General features: G+C 39.5%; 1 protein-coding gene across 8 annotated transcripts in view; it reads left to right on the top strand.

Annotated features, from left to right (window-relative positions):
- OSBPL9 (oxysterol binding protein like 9) overlaps positions 1–13,251 on the top strand; it is a 160,757-nt gene that overhangs the window by 142,106 nt on the left and 5,400 nt on the right. For all 8 annotated transcript variants that reach the window (XM_038558042.1, XM_038558041.1, XM_038558039.1 and 5 more), the window contains 8 exons: positions 4,007–4,119; positions 4,248–4,366; positions 9,023–9,108; positions 10,252–10,423; positions 11,579–11,663; positions 12,446–12,556; positions 12,827–12,890; positions 13,010–13,150. In XM_038558042.1, the coding sequence (XP_038413970.1) occupies positions 4,007–4,119; positions 4,248–4,366; positions 9,023–9,108; positions 10,252–10,423; positions 11,579–11,663; positions 12,446–12,556; positions 12,827–12,890; positions 13,010–13,150 (891 nt within the window). The remainder of the gene's footprint in view (positions 1–4,006; positions 4,120–4,247; positions 4,367–9,022; positions 9,109–10,251; positions 10,424–11,578; positions 11,664–12,445; positions 12,557–12,826; positions 12,891–13,009; positions 13,151–13,251) is intronic.

Below are 13,251 nucleotides of genomic sequence, written 5' to 3'. Positions count from 1 at the left end.
TATCTGTGACTTGGGTGTGATACAGTATCTGTTAAGACAGGAGACTAAAGGAAGAGGAATTTGAACCCACAATTCAAGACCAGTTTAGCCCAAAGGCTTGGTTTAGCATCTTGGTTTCTTAATGATATATGTGGGAAAATAAACTATTGAGAAACTGTTATTAGCAGTTTGCTAATAGAAATAGCACTTTATTTATTTTTTAAGGATTTTGTTTATTCATAAGAGACTCCGAGAGAGAGGCAGAGACACAGGCAGAGGGAGAAGGGGGCTCCCTGCAGGGAGTCCGATGTGGGACTTGATCCCAGGACCCCGAGATCATGACTTGAGCCAAGACAGATGCTCAACCACTGAGCCACCGAGGTACCCCACGAATTTCAATTTAATTTTGTAAGTTGTTTTTTTTTATGACAGTGGGGTTAAAAGGAAATAAGCATTTGGAATCCAAAGTAAAGCTTATTTTTGATTTTTGATGTTTCCAAGCAAGTTTCCTTTGAATGGAATTAAGGATAGTATCTCACATTGAACTAGAGGACTCTGTTTTGATAGTCAGTTGTACTTAAAGTTACAACTGAATATCAAAACAGAGTCCTCTATCGTCCAGAAGCATATAACTGTATACAGGAGAGCTTGTAGTATCTGGTTAGCTGCTGCTTCTTTTTTTTTTTTTTCTTCTTTCTTTCTTTCTTTTCTTTCTTTTTCTTTTCTTTCTTTCTTTCTTTTCATTCTTTTCTTTTTCTTTCTTTCTTTTCTTTCTTTCTTTCTTTCTTTCTTTCTTTCTTTCTTTCTTTCTTTCTTTCTTTCTTTCTTCTTTCTTTCTTCTTTCTTTCTTTCTTTCTTTCCCTATTTATTTATTCATGAGAGACACACAGAGAGAGAGGCAGAGAGAGAAGCAGGCTCCATGCAGGAAGCCCAATGTGGGACTCGATCCCAGAACTCCAGGACCATGCCCTGGGCCGAAGGCAGGCGCTAAACCCCTGAGCCACCCAGGGATCCCTAGTTAGCTTCTTTTTAACATCAGAGTCTGGCCCCAGTTTCAAGGGGTTCTCCTGAAATTTTTATAAAATAGAAAATTTTATTATTGTACCTGTAACGGGCATGTCTACAAAGTCACCTATAGGCTCATAGGCTTTTTTCTTTTCTCCTTCTATTATAAGCTTCCTTCTCTGGGCTTTCCTGGTACCCATCCCATGACAAATACACAGTTGATGAACCTCCCATTTGAAAGGATCCAGGGTTAAATTCTATGTCCTGCTAACCCATTGGATTCCTTTTTTCCCCTCAGTTTTATGTTCTCCTTGTATGCCCTAATCTGGATTCCCAAACTGGTAGGGACTGCAGATGGTTTATTTGGCCATCAAGGTGTTTGTTGATTTGGGGGCAGGGTGTTGTTTTTTTAAATGGGCTTAAGTCCATTCAAATGGAGTGTGTTGGCCCTGGGGCTGTATTCCTTACTACCTAGCCCAGTTCACGTATTTATGTTCTCTGCCTGACCTTGCTGGGCATTGAGCCTGTGACACCTGCTGGTCATCGGCTGCTACTACTTATTTTCGGACTCACAGCTCAAGTTTCTGTCTACTGTTTTTCTGTCTCTGTAGAAAGAGAACTGGAAAACTTAAGTCTTTCACTATGCACTTTCCGAAGACCTGTAGCAATGGCAGCTTCAGTGTGAACTGTTAGTGAGCAGTGTGGCTGTACACGGTTATAAACTAGATGAAAGTCCGTGTTGGAAAGAACTTGTGCTTTGGAGCCAGACATGGATTTGAAATTGCTCCAGTACTTACCAGCCGTGTGAACTGAGGCCAGTCACTGAGTCTCTGAGCTGAGCATCCATGTGTGAAGAGAATAATACTGTGTAGGGTTTTTAGGGAGCTTAGATTGTTATGGAGATGAAAACACAGTGTTTGGCTCTTACCAAGGGGCTCAGTAAGACTTTGGATTCTGTTACTGTAATTCAGCTCAGCACTTCACATTTTTTGGTTTAGTTTATTTATGATATGATTACATACTATACAGGTTAGCCTGTTGCAGATAAAGCTTTCCTGTAAGCGTATTATTCTTATCAATGTTGCTCTTATTTTTTAATTAAATTCTTTAAATTTTTTGGTCCCGATTGCAATAAATTATGGAGAAATGAGGATCCCATTTTTTTTTTCATTTTGAGAGATTTTGAGCATTTCATTTGGCCCAGACATGGTTTCTTACCTGAGTAAAAAAGAAAAGCACAGCATAGATCTAACCTTTAGAATTGTATATAAAATAAGATACATATTTGAAAGGATTTGGGGTTTTTGATCTATTGATTTAAAATATTGATTCTAGGGGATCCCTGGGTGGCTCAGCGGTTTAGCATCTGCCTACAGCCAGGGGCATGATCCTGGAGACCTGGGATCAGGTTCCACATCGGGCTCCCTGCGTGGAGCCTGCTTCTCCCTCTGCCTGTGTCTCTGCCTCTTTCTGTCTCAAATAAATAAATAAATAAATAAATAAATAAATAAATAAATAAATAAATAAATAAATAAATAAATAAATAAATAAATCTATCTTAAAAAAATAAAATATTGATTCTATTTTGATGATGTATCAAAGAGCCACAAAACATTTTGAAAATAACTTTCATGCAGCTCTTTTATTTAATGATTTATTTAATTTGATTTCTCTTACCTAGGTCTTTTACTCATATTTTCCATTGGCTCTCAAAGCTGTGAGGTAGACATTAGTTTCAGTACCTTGTGATGTATACTACTAAATTATCAAAGAAGCAGTAGTTACCTAAGGATTTTTGAAAAATAGATCAAAGAAAGTAAGTAACTAGGACAAACTACGTTTAAATTAGAATACACATTGTTCTAATACTGTAATATTAGAATGTTCTAACGTAGGCAGAGCACAGAGGATTGTTTGGGTAGTGCAGCTATACAATACTATAATGATGTATACTTCTCTACATTTATCAAAATTCATAGACTGTTGTACCACCAAGAGTGAACCCTAATGTGAACTGTGGACATCAAGTCAGAGAATGATGTACCAGTGTAGGTTCATTAGTTATTACAAGTGAGCACACTCTGGGGTGGGATGTTGATAATATGGGAGGGAAGTTGGGCATGTTTGCGGAAAGGAGCACATAGGAATTCTGTAGTTTCTACTCAGTTTTGCTGTGAAAAACTGCTCTAAAAATGAAGTTTATTAAATAAATCAAAAGAAGGTAAGTAATTAGGGCAAACTGTGTTTAAATTAGAATATATAATATGCTTTGCATCCATAAATCTGTAACAAAAAACTGGTCATGTGTATACTATTTTATATATAATATCTGCAGTATGAAAAATTTGGTTTCTTTTTATATTTAATAAGTAAATTATATGACTTTGATTATTTTATTAATATACAACTAATTCTGGATAAGTTACAGTTATAAGTATAATAATAGAGGAAACTTTGTTTAGACCCTATTAATATTTTAACCAGCTCATAATTTCAGTTACCATAAATTTGCTTGTAAAAAATACCGTGCTTTTGTATTTTGTTATTTCAAATACAGTTTTTAAGTGACTGGAAATACTGTTAAATACCAGTGTGGGCTTTTATCAAAGGATCTCAAAAATACAGAGAAAACATCTTCTGAGACTAAGTATGACAGACTTGGCAATTTTTGAGGTTCTAGAAATTGTTGCAGAGAATTATATTTTTCTGTAAAGTAACGTGACAAGAAAATGAACTCTAGCTTTAAACTTAGATGCAGAAGCAAAAATCTTACTAATATTTGATGACCTTTTAGCATGATTTGGTTGAGCACACACTATGCAAAAAAAGTCTCGTAAAGCACGAGACAGGAAACCTAGTTCTCACACTTTACAGTTTCCAATCTCAGAAGAAGGGTTCGGAACTGTGTATGTGTGACCAGCTCACTGTCATTGATCGGCCTGTATTGGTTTCAGATAGCCTTGTAGGTTAATGCCTTACTCTGACTCTCAGTTGCTTAAGAAGGTGATTACTGGTTTTTCAGTTCATCCGGATCTGCCTCAGTCTTGACACACAGCAGCTCAGGAAATAGTCTGAAGCGCCCAGATACCACAGAGTCGCTTAATTCCTCCATGTCCAATGGAACAAGTGAAGCTGGTAAGTGACATTGGAGAATTTGACTCTTTTTCCTAAAAATATTTGTTTGAAAAAAAGATTTGTGACACTGGTAGCATCACAGGTTGGTCTGACTTAACACCAGTCTAAGCAGATCTGTTTTATTTTAGACCTTTTTGACTCACATGATGATAGAGATGATGAAGGGGAGGCAGGATCAGTAGAAGAGCACAAAAGTGTTATCATGCATCTCTTGTCACAGGTTAGGCTTGGAATGGATCTGACTAAGGTAAGAAACAAATTTGGCATTTGCTGTTAAGTCTTACTGTGTATGTGCGGGTTCTCGGTGATTGTGTAGTGAATGTGGCTTGAAAATGTAGCGTAATGACATAACTTCCGTTTATACATTTGTGGTTTAATATATATGTAGATGAGTAAACTGAGAATTTTTACAAATGGGTGAAATACATGAAGCTAGAATTCATAGAAATAGTATATGTGGATAATATGAATTAAGTAAGATTTGGGTCTTACTGGGGTCTTATATTATGAATTAATTAATAATGTTGGGCCTGATTAGTAGTTTGGATAAAACCTAAAGCAGTGTGGTTTGTCCAGAATCAAAATGAGCAGAGTTCTGATCTTGAAGTTAGAGGACCTGTGTTTGCATCCTGCCTCTGCTATCACCAAACCATGTGACCTTGAGCACGTCTCTTCCTCTCTGATCTTTGCGTTTCTTATGCAAGATGGACATACAGTGTCCACCTCCCAGGGCTGTTAAGGATTGGAACATGTAGCAAATGGGAGATTGTATGACAAACCTTGAGCCACTCAATTAGTTTAGTTTAAATGTTAATTTGATTTTAAACTTGGTTCTCTAAACAGAATGCCCTGTTAATTTAGGAGACTAGTGCATATAGGTGCCTATTGTATTTCCCTACCACTGTGCTAGAAACCTCATCCTTGCACTTAATTCTCCCCACAGCTCTGCAGAGGTGTTGTTAAAATTTTATGGATGAGGAAACTAAAACTCATAGAGACTGAGTAACTTGACTGGCAAAACAGATTCTGATATGATCTGTGATTTCAAAATTTGCAGTCTTTTTACTGCCAGCTCTTATCTTAAAGACTTGAGCTGCAGTCACTTAGATTGTTGCTCTATCTGGCTTTAGAAAGTTAATAAAATTTAGGATGCTCACTTCTGTTATGACCAGATCAACTCCAGTGCTAGATAGTCTTTGATACCTGTCAGCTTCACTCTGGTTTTGGATTTAGAGGGCTGTTGAGGAAAAAACTAATATATAATACTTTCTAATAAGTGTCTGTAATAAAACCTTTTTACCTCAAATCTAAATGAAAACAGAAACAGCAATAATTTGTGGAATCCAACATACTTGCCAGGAATGTTCTAGGTAAGAGAATATTTGCAGGAGTTTGTCCCAGAACTTTTTCCGTGATCATTAGATTGCATAATTGCTAGGTCAGAATTCTCACTTCAAATTTGTTTGTTAGAGCTTAATTTTAGATGTTGACATCTAAATATTTCTTTTCTGTATCTTCCACTGTGGTCAGTTTTGGTCTAATGGAAGACTCCTCAGAAGATAGCTTGAACAGTACTAAGTGTATTAGCTCCTATAATGAGAAAGCTAGAAGTAGAGTGGTTCTAGGATTGATTAATTCAATCAGTTGTGTGAGAAAGAAGCTAGGTTCCTTTTGTCACTTTGTTCTTCCATCCTTAGCATGTTGACTTTCACACTCAGGCTTGTCTCCTTGTCATTGCAAAATGGCTGTCACACTTCCAGTCTTCCCATCCTTAGGCAAATAATGTCAGGAGGCAGAAAAATAATTTTTCATGGATTTTGTTGTTGTTGTTGTTGTTGGACATTCTTCTCCTGAAGTGGCCCGTCAGACTTCCAGCTGAATCTCATTGGCCAGAGCTATGCATGTCCCACGCCTAAGCCAGTCACTAGAAAGGGAGGTTAAATGATAGGAATAGATTAATCTGCATTCACCCCCTTGAGATCCAGGAGGACCCTGTGACTCTTACGGCAACCTATAGCCTCAACCTGAGCAGAATCAGAATTCTGTTACAAAGGTTGAAGCAGGAATGTGCACAGACAACCAAAAGTGTCTGCCACAATCAAGTGTGTAATCCTTGGCTCACATAATTTTCTCCGCCAGATAATCTATATTTGGTTCATAGCTATTGTATGTGCTTGTTATATTATGAAAGACATAATTCTTTTCTAACCAAAAATGTTAAAAATTAGCTATTTTAGAAATCTTTACTGGCACAAGTGGATGGCTGTGATCGCCAACAGATTCTGAAATCTCAATGCCATTATGTATTCCAAAGTATTGCAATAATGTCATAAATTTTTATCTCATTCTCCTATTTATAAAATGTATCTTTTCACTTCAGATACTTTCTAAAGTTATTTCCCAAATACTTTGTACTGTTTGGAAATACTACAGAGTCACATCTCATTTACCTTGCTTGGTCTTCAAAATAGTTCTAAGAAAGATATAAGCAGGACATATAATTATTCTCCTTTTACATAAACTTAGGTTATTTTCTAGGGCTGCCTCATACCTAAGTGGCGGCAAAGTAAGTACTGGAACCCAGGTTGAAGAAAACCTAGACCTGTTCCAGTTACTTGACATAATGGCATGTATAAGGGCTAAAAACATTGAAGATGATCTGTTTAATGAGAGTTCTCAAGAATTTTTTTAAGTAGAGAGGAAAAAAATCTTTTTTTTTTTTTTCTGATTACATATAAAATTTTGGGTTTTAGCCATTTCTTCTTTTTGAATGACCTGTTCAGTTCTTTTGTTCATTTTTTTCTGTTGGTAATAGTAATCTTTTTCTTGTTGATTTACAAGAGCTATTTATGTATTAAAAGTACTTATTCCTGGGGGGCCTGGGTGGTTTAGTCCTTTTAAGTGTTCAACTCTTGATTTTGGCTCAGATTATGATCTCAGGGTCATGAAATTGAGGCCCGTGTCCAGCTTTGCACTGTGGGTAGAGCCTGCTTGGGATTCTCTCTCCCTGTCCCACCGCCTCTCCCCCCCACCACCCCGTGCTCTCGTGTGCTCGTGTGCTCTCGCTTGTTCGCTCTCGCTCTTTCTCAATCAAAAAACAAAAAAAAAGGTACTTCTGTTTTGTTCTTCAGCATTCTTACTTGACAGTTTGTAGTTTCTTCAAGAGTAGTAAAAAATTGGTTGCACCAAGTCAGCACATAAGCTTACCCACCAGTCTAAACAGATTTACATTATGAACATACATAAGATGGAAACATACATAAGAAAATGTTTACTTAAAATGTACACTCTGGAGTTGGATTATAAACATTCTAAATGTTAGAGCCGTAGTGCCCTTTTCTAAGCTGTGTCATCCCATCAGCATCTCCTATAATCTTTATATACCCAGCCACAGTGGCCCCTGGGTCAGTCGCTGTTACACACGAGTTCCTGTCTCCATGTCTTGTTTCCTGCCATGTCCATGTCATGTTCTTCTGTTTTCTCCTCTGTTGCAGTCATACTCTTATCTAACGCTTTTCTCTAGTTCCACCTCAGTGAATCATTTCCCAGCTCTGCCCTCATTCTGGTCCACCAGCAGAGCATGATCTTTCCCTCTCCTGAACTTCCAGGATGCTTTGAATGTCTTGTATGTTTGTCACATTCCACCTAAGTTGGTTTTTTTTGAGATTTAATTTATTTCTTTGGAGAGAGGGAGGAGGGACAAAAACGGAGGGAGAGGAAAGGGAAAGAACCTCAAGCAGGCTCTTTGCTGAGTGCGGAACCTGATGCAAGGCTTGGTCCTGAGATGATGACCTGAGGTGAAACCAAGAGTCAGACGCTTAACTGATTAAGCCACCCAGGTGCCCCAACACTCCACCTAAAATTTAAATACTTGTAGTATTCTTTCCTGTTTACCTTTGCCTTCACCACATTTAACACAGGATCCTGAATAGAGCAGATATACAGTAATTACTAAATTTAAGAGAATTTTTGTTGACTTTGGTGCTCCACAGTGAATAACTTCTATTCCGATAGACATTTCAAAAACTGTTCTTTCATTCTCTAATGAAATTCTTCTCTTTTTATAATTGATTGTTCCTGATCTTTTTCATTCCTTCTTCCCAGTTTCCTCTTTATACTTTTTCCTGTGCTACATTCCCAGCCCCTCTGCATTTTTCTTCCTGGGCTCAGCCCCATGGTAGAGAGAGTTCATGGATTCCCCCATCTTTATTCTTTCCTTTATTCTTTTAATACTTAAAGCATTAATTAGCATTAAATTAATGCTAAATTTTCTTGCTGTGTAATAGTATTCATGTGGTCCTTGCATTCTAGGAGATCATTTATTTGAGGACAGAGATGTGTAAGTAGATCAATTACCTAATTAAACTGATGGTAGTAGAAAAGCAGCATTAGAAAGTGCACAGACCTCTTAGTGTCAGACCCAGTTTGAATTCCACATCATTATGGAGCAGTGAGAAAATTTCGCACTCTGAGCTTCATTTTTCTTGACTGTAAAATAGGGATAATAATTTCTTCAGAACAGGATTGTTGTACAGTTGAGTAACATGATGTGTGTCTAAGTCCCCTGCAGGTAGCAGGCATCACAGGGTAGCTGCTGAATGTGGTTTGTCATTGTTATGCTGATTCGGGAGCTGTAGGGAGATGGCGCAGGGAAAGTGACATCTGAACCTTCAAAATCTGTTTTCTGTTTCCTATCTGCTGGGCAAGTTCATGGGCATTTCTGAATCAGAATAGTTTGGGAAGTAGGTATCAGAAGCATGCCTGGGCAGTATAGGGTGGGTATTACCATGATTGCAATGAGAGTTTTGGGTTTGGGTTTTTTTTTTTTTTTTAAAGCAGTTCAGCAATCTGTTTATCTGTAGTGCAATTTGATCCTCAAGGGTCAAATGTATATGTTTTTCAGGTAGTTCTCCCAACATTCATTCTTGAAAGAAGATCTCTTTTAGAAATGTATGCAGACTTTTTTGCACATCCGGACCTGTTTGTGAGGTATTTGACTGAATACTGTAGTTTCCAATTTTTAAGATGTTACTCAGTAGCTTTCTGTTGGTACAGGATAGATGGATTCCTGACGAAATTCAATTATCTGAATTTGGCAAACCTTTCTAAAGCACCTAGTGCTTGCCAGAAAAGAAAGTTGCAGTGTCTGCCCTTGAGGAGCTTACTGTCTAGCTTCCAGATTCTGGCTCATAACTTTTAAATATCAGTTTGCAATATTAGATATATGTACAAAGGGGAAGATAAAGTTGGCACCGATTTACGAGGAAGTGAGTCCACATTGCTTTTCAGTGGTAGCAGGAAATTTTTCTTCATAGAGGATGTTATAATCCGTCTTCTCTGATTGTATTCCTTGGCCTGGGAGTGGGGTTGACTGGAGCTAGATACAGATCATTTTGAGGTTTCCCGATGGGTGGGCACATTGACTGACACTGGTGTACAGTTGACCCTCGAACAACATGGGGGTTAAAGGTGCTTACCCCCCACATAATCGAAAATCGGTCTGTACTTTTGACTCCCCAAAAGCTTCACTAATACTAGCCTACTGCTGACCAGAACTCTTGCTGATAACACAAATAGTATTAACAGATTTTTGTATGTTTCATATGTCATATATTGTGTTCTTTTTTTTTTTTTTTAAAGATTTTTATTTATCTATTCATGAGGGAAACAGAGAGGCAGAGACATAGAGGGAGAAGCAGGCTCCCTACACGGAGCCCAGTGCGGGACTTGATCCTGGGACCCCAGGCTCACGACCTGAGCCGAAGGCATACGCTCAACCACTGAGCCACCCAGGCGTCCCTGTATGTTGTATTTTTAGAATAAAGTAAGTTAGAGAAAAGACATTATTAAAATCATAAGGGAAAATACATTTACAGTACTTTACTGTGTTTATTGAAAAAAATCCACATGTAAGAGGACCCGCACAGTTTAAACCCATTCAAGGGTCAACTGTATACATTTCTCAAATTCACCGAGTAGTTTGTTCTGTCACATACATTATACCTCAGTTCTAAAACGTCTCGGTCCTGGGTCCTCTCAGCCTGGCTTAGGGTGGACCACGCTGAGGAGGGCGGCATCAGCTTGTGTCCTGTCAGAAAGCAAGACATTAAATTTTCTCTTTCTCCCTTGCAGCATTAGTGACCAGAAGGATGCCAGAGATCGAATGGTTCAGGTTGTGAAATGGTACCTCTCTGCATTTCATGCAGGAAGGAAAGGATCAGTTGCCAAAAAGCCATACAACCCTATTTTGGGTGAAATCTTTCAGTGTCACTGGACATTGCCAAATGATACTGAAGAGAATGCAGTGAGTTTTGTGCTGATGTTTTTAGTGATCTTAAGTTGCATACTGATTCAAGATTGCATTTTATTTGGGGGTAGATAATGTAAAGGCAGTATCCAAAGATGCTCAGCACCCACAGAACAGGGTTGTTGGGTCGGTCAGCATACTCTAGATATAGTGAACATGGAAGGGGTGGCATGAGATGAGATTCAGAGATCAGGTCATGCAAGGCCTTGTGGCCCATAGTGGTAATTTTGTGGCTTTTTGTTTTAAAAAGATCACTGTAATGATTTTGTGAAAAATGAATTGGAAAGGGGCAAAAATAGAAGCAAGGAGAGACCACTGAGGAAGTTTTGGCATTATTCCAGAAGAGACACAGTTTATTTGAGCTATATTGGGGAGGTAATACTGTTAAAAGAAAGGGGACAATCAGAGATGAGCCCTGCATGTGAGCTTTAGCAATTGATTGATGCCATTTACAAAAAGGAAAAAATATTACATTTGGGGAAGGGAAAATCAAGAACTCTAATTTGAAATATAAAGCATGAGTTGTACGTGTAAATGGAGTTGTCAGGGAGTCAGAATTTTGAGTCTGGAGTTAAAGGGAGAGATCTAGGCTAGAAATGAGGCTTTTAGAGATTTTAGTGTGTTTAGATGACATTTAAAGCACTGGAATTGGGTGAACTTACCTAGTAAGAGAGAGAAGAGCAGACCTGAGTCCTCAGGGCCCCAACATTTAGTAGCTGATTTGAGGAAATCTGCGGAGCCCTAGCCCACAGTCCCTGGCTCAGGATAGCCTCTGAGCAAACCATCCAGTCCTCTCTCCCTTTCTGTGGGATTCGTCACGTGTGTCCTTACTGAGGACAGAGGCAGTGCTGTGTGTCGTCCTTGCTTACTTGGCTGACATTGCTAAGTGCCTGCTGTCTGCGCACACCTGGCCGAGTCAGGCACCTCCTGCTTGCCTTCAGGGATGTCGTAAGGAGGTCTGGTCGGGGGACACCGATACAAAGCTGTAATTCCAGCAGTGACATTAAGTGCCATAATGACATTATGTGTAAGGTGCTGGGATGTGTGGAGGAGAGAACAGTTAAGCACTGGGGAGGCGGACTCCAGTTGTTAGACTATCCACAGTGTCCCTTGTTTATCCGTATCAAAAGAAAATGTTATGTTTGCTTACAGGAGCTAGTTTCCGAAGGGCCAGTTCCCTGGGTTTCCAAAAACTGCGTGACATTCGTGGCTGAGCAGGTTTCCCATCATCCACCCAGTAAGTCACCGAGCTCCTCTGCACCGTCCACTCTCAAACTGTTCTGTCTAAAGGGGGTCATTAAAAGCTCCATATAGCTGGGGCACCTGGGTGGCTCCGTCAGAGAACGTGCAACTCTTGAACTCAGGGCTGGGTGTGGAGCCTACTTAAAAAAATAATTTTAAAAAAAGCTCCACGATTGAGGTCACTTTAGTTGGTTTTGTGGCTGTCTGTATTTTTCTAGCCTTATGAAGATTGGCTCCTCCTATCTGTTCCTTGTGTAGGTACCGAAGGTTCTCTTCACTGATTAACTGCGTGTAAAAAGCAGAGATGTGGGAAACGAACTTGTTATCCTTCTACGGTCATCTTACACATAACGAGCTGTGCTCTAGAGACCTCAGCCATTTTGAGAGTTTATATAAATTAGAACAGTATGTTCCTGACATAGTGGGCAAAGTGTATATCCCTAATGTCTCCATTGCTCAACGGTGTTAAGACTGGAAATACTGGGTGGGCCCAGGTTGGGGCTAGGGCAGCAAGGACATGTGTGCTGACCAGAAGATTTCTAAGTCTCCAGGATTGCTACAGCCTCATGGTTCAGGGAGGTTCCTGCCCATATGGCCCTAAATGGTGCTTGCATTGGGATAAACAGGGTATAAAAGGCAGTTAGGTACCCCCTGGCCTCTTTCGATGCTATTCTTTGAGGGACATAAGGATTTTCCCCCTGAAGCCTGTTTTTTCTCCAGATGGAGTGGGAGAGGTGACTGTAGCTATGTAGTGTATTAAAAACAATTTTTGTTCAGTTTCAGCCTTTTATGCTGAGTGCTTTAACAAGAAGATACAATTCAATGCGCATATCTGGACCAAATCAAAATTCCTTGGCATGTCAATTGGGGTGCACAACATAGGGCAGGGTAAGTCTCTGCGCATGGGGTGTACCGGAGTATTAATAGAATTTTATTCTAATATGTGCTGGCCCCTAGCCTAGTGAGGGGAAATGGCACCAAGAAGGCCAGACTGGATGTCATTGTTTGCATAAAAAGCATGTATTTTGGGGAGGAGAGCAGGCATGGAGGGTGCAAGATTGTTTTTTCCTAAATTGAATGGAGTGTCCATCAACCAGACAATAAAGCCTTACGGCCACTTGACACCACTCCTCACACTCTCTATCCTTCTCCCCACAGGCTGTGTCTCGTGTCTAGATTATGACGAACATTATATTCTCACGTTCCCCAACGGGTACGGAAGGCAAGTAGAGCTGACTCCATTTCCTCCCCTCAGCTGGCAGCAGACCCTGCTGTTCCAAAGCTGTACTTCTCCTCTCATCCTCTGAACTGTCAGCCTTACCTGTGCTTTTGATTTTGCAGGTCCATCCTCACAGTGCCCTGGGTGGAGCTGGGCGGAGAATGCAATATCAGTTGTTCCAAAACTGGCTATAGTGCAAATATCGTCTTCCACACTAAACCTTTCTATGGGGGCAAGAAGCACAGAATTACTGCTGAGATTTTGTAGGTATTTTGTTTTTCTGCTTTGGTGCTCTTCTGCTTCCCTGAAATACTTTTTGTCTTGAACTATAACTTTTATTAGGAATTGACTATTTTAATGGTTT

This window comes from Canis lupus, chromosome 15 (assembly GCF_011100685.1).
Source record: "Canis lupus familiaris isolate Mischka breed German Shepherd chromosome 15, alternate assembly UU_Cfam_GSD_1.0, whole genome shotgun sequence".
Lineage (NCBI taxonomy): Eukaryota > Metazoa > Chordata > Mammalia > Carnivora > Canidae > Canis > Canis lupus.
Note: the sequence above shows the minus strand (reverse complement) of the source record. Positions and strands in the feature narration are given on the sequence as shown.